Here is a 1,442-nt window from a genome sequence, read left to right on the forward strand (position 1 = left end):
CCCAAAAAACCCACAACAGGTAACAGAGAACTGTTATCTGCTTTCCCTTAAAATGAAAATTCCTTTACCAGTGGTTTGAAGATGTAAACTTGGTTACAGAGAATTTTTTAACGTACAGCAGTAGTGTGTCTGTATCTCTGCCCCAGTCTATCCTCCATAGCTTTGCCAGTGGAATTCAGATTCTACCAACCCATGGCCATACTCGGAGGCTCCCTTATGGTGGCAAAACCCTTTCTTTCTGTTGGCAGAGCAACACTAGTTTTGTAAGCTGTGTTTGGTACATGGGAGCTGCTGCCAGAAAGCAACTGTAGACATACCCATATTTTCTGCTCACTGCAACAGCCCCCCTTAGCAGCTGGTGCCTCCAAGCGTGCAACATACACGCTGTTTGTATGACTGCTGCATAAGCTGCACAGAGCCACACAAATGGTGACAGCCTTTGGCAGCTTCCATGTGGTAACTGCTGTCTTCTGGCAAAAGGCACATAACAGATGCATGCACGTCAAATGAACAAAACAAACATTAAGTGTATGCTGTCATCACTGGTGTGTAGCAGCATTTGCCTGCTTCAGCTGCTCATTAAAACTGACACTAAGATCCTGTCTACCAGCAGGGCATTCCAGAAGAATAAATGCGACTTTCTAAGTGGATGTTCTCCTACATGCCTTCAACATCATTCACCTCCACTGTCTAATCTCTGGTCCTTCAAAAACATTTTTAAAAAGCAATGCTTTAAGGATTTTACAGCTTAATTCACCTATTAATAAAATAGCAAAAACTAAATTAAAAAAGCTAGCGGCTACGACGCTGTTTACCTTGTCCATTAGGTATGTAGCAGCAGAAAGCCTTTTGACTACGAACGTATTCCACATCATTAGAGCAATACCTGAAACAATTACATAAACATTAAACATAATGTGAATGACATGTCAAACACATTTAATGTAAACTCTCTACCATGGAAGAACAGGAAAGGGACTGTTTAAAACAGAGGACTCCAAATTTTGTTCATGGGAGACCACTTAATGGTTGCAACATCGCCCTGCAGGCTGCATTAAAAAAACCACACCTCTATGCTCACTGGATGTAACATACTATATGCCATATGTTTACAAAGATGCAAAAAAGGAGTCATGGGAATGTGGTGTAGGTTGGTCAGTGACTAGTGCAGTGTGAATAACTACAGCTTCACTGTTTCTGGTTCTGTGGAGAATGGTTGCCATTATGGCTAGGGACAGAAGTTGCACACAAACCTGTTCAAATCTGTAACACAACAGAATTCTGTGCACATAAACCACTTTCAAAATGGCTGAAACCAGTTTAAGATAAACCTGGGTAACTATACTATCAGACTTGATTTAGGTTAAATAGGTTTGTCGAACTTCTGTCCCAGATCCCCTCCAGATTCAAGTTAACTCACAGTCCCCCAGCATTCCAGGATG

The 1,442-nt window shown here is 41.7% G+C and overlaps 1 protein-coding gene across 4 annotated transcripts in view; it reads right to left on the bottom strand.

Annotated features, from left to right (window-relative positions):
- The window catches only part of RAB3GAP2 (RAB3 GTPase activating non-catalytic protein subunit 2), an 87,659-nt gene that overhangs the window by 15,526 nt on the left and 70,691 nt on the right, over window positions 1–1,442 (bottom strand). For all 4 annotated transcript variants that reach the window (XM_019516469.1, XM_019516470.1, XM_019516468.1 and 1 more), the window contains one exon: window positions 816–886. In XM_019516469.1, the coding sequence (XP_019372014.1) occupies window positions 816–886 (71 nt within the window). The remainder of the gene's footprint in view (window positions 1–815; window positions 887–1,442) is intronic.

The sequence above is a fragment of the Gavialis gangeticus genome, unplaced genomic scaffold (genome assembly GCF_001723915.1).
Source record: "Gavialis gangeticus isolate Ggan-Ray unplaced genomic scaffold, GavGan_comp1, whole genome shotgun sequence".
Taxonomy (NCBI): Eukaryota; Metazoa; Chordata; order Crocodylia; family Gavialidae; genus Gavialis; species Gavialis gangeticus.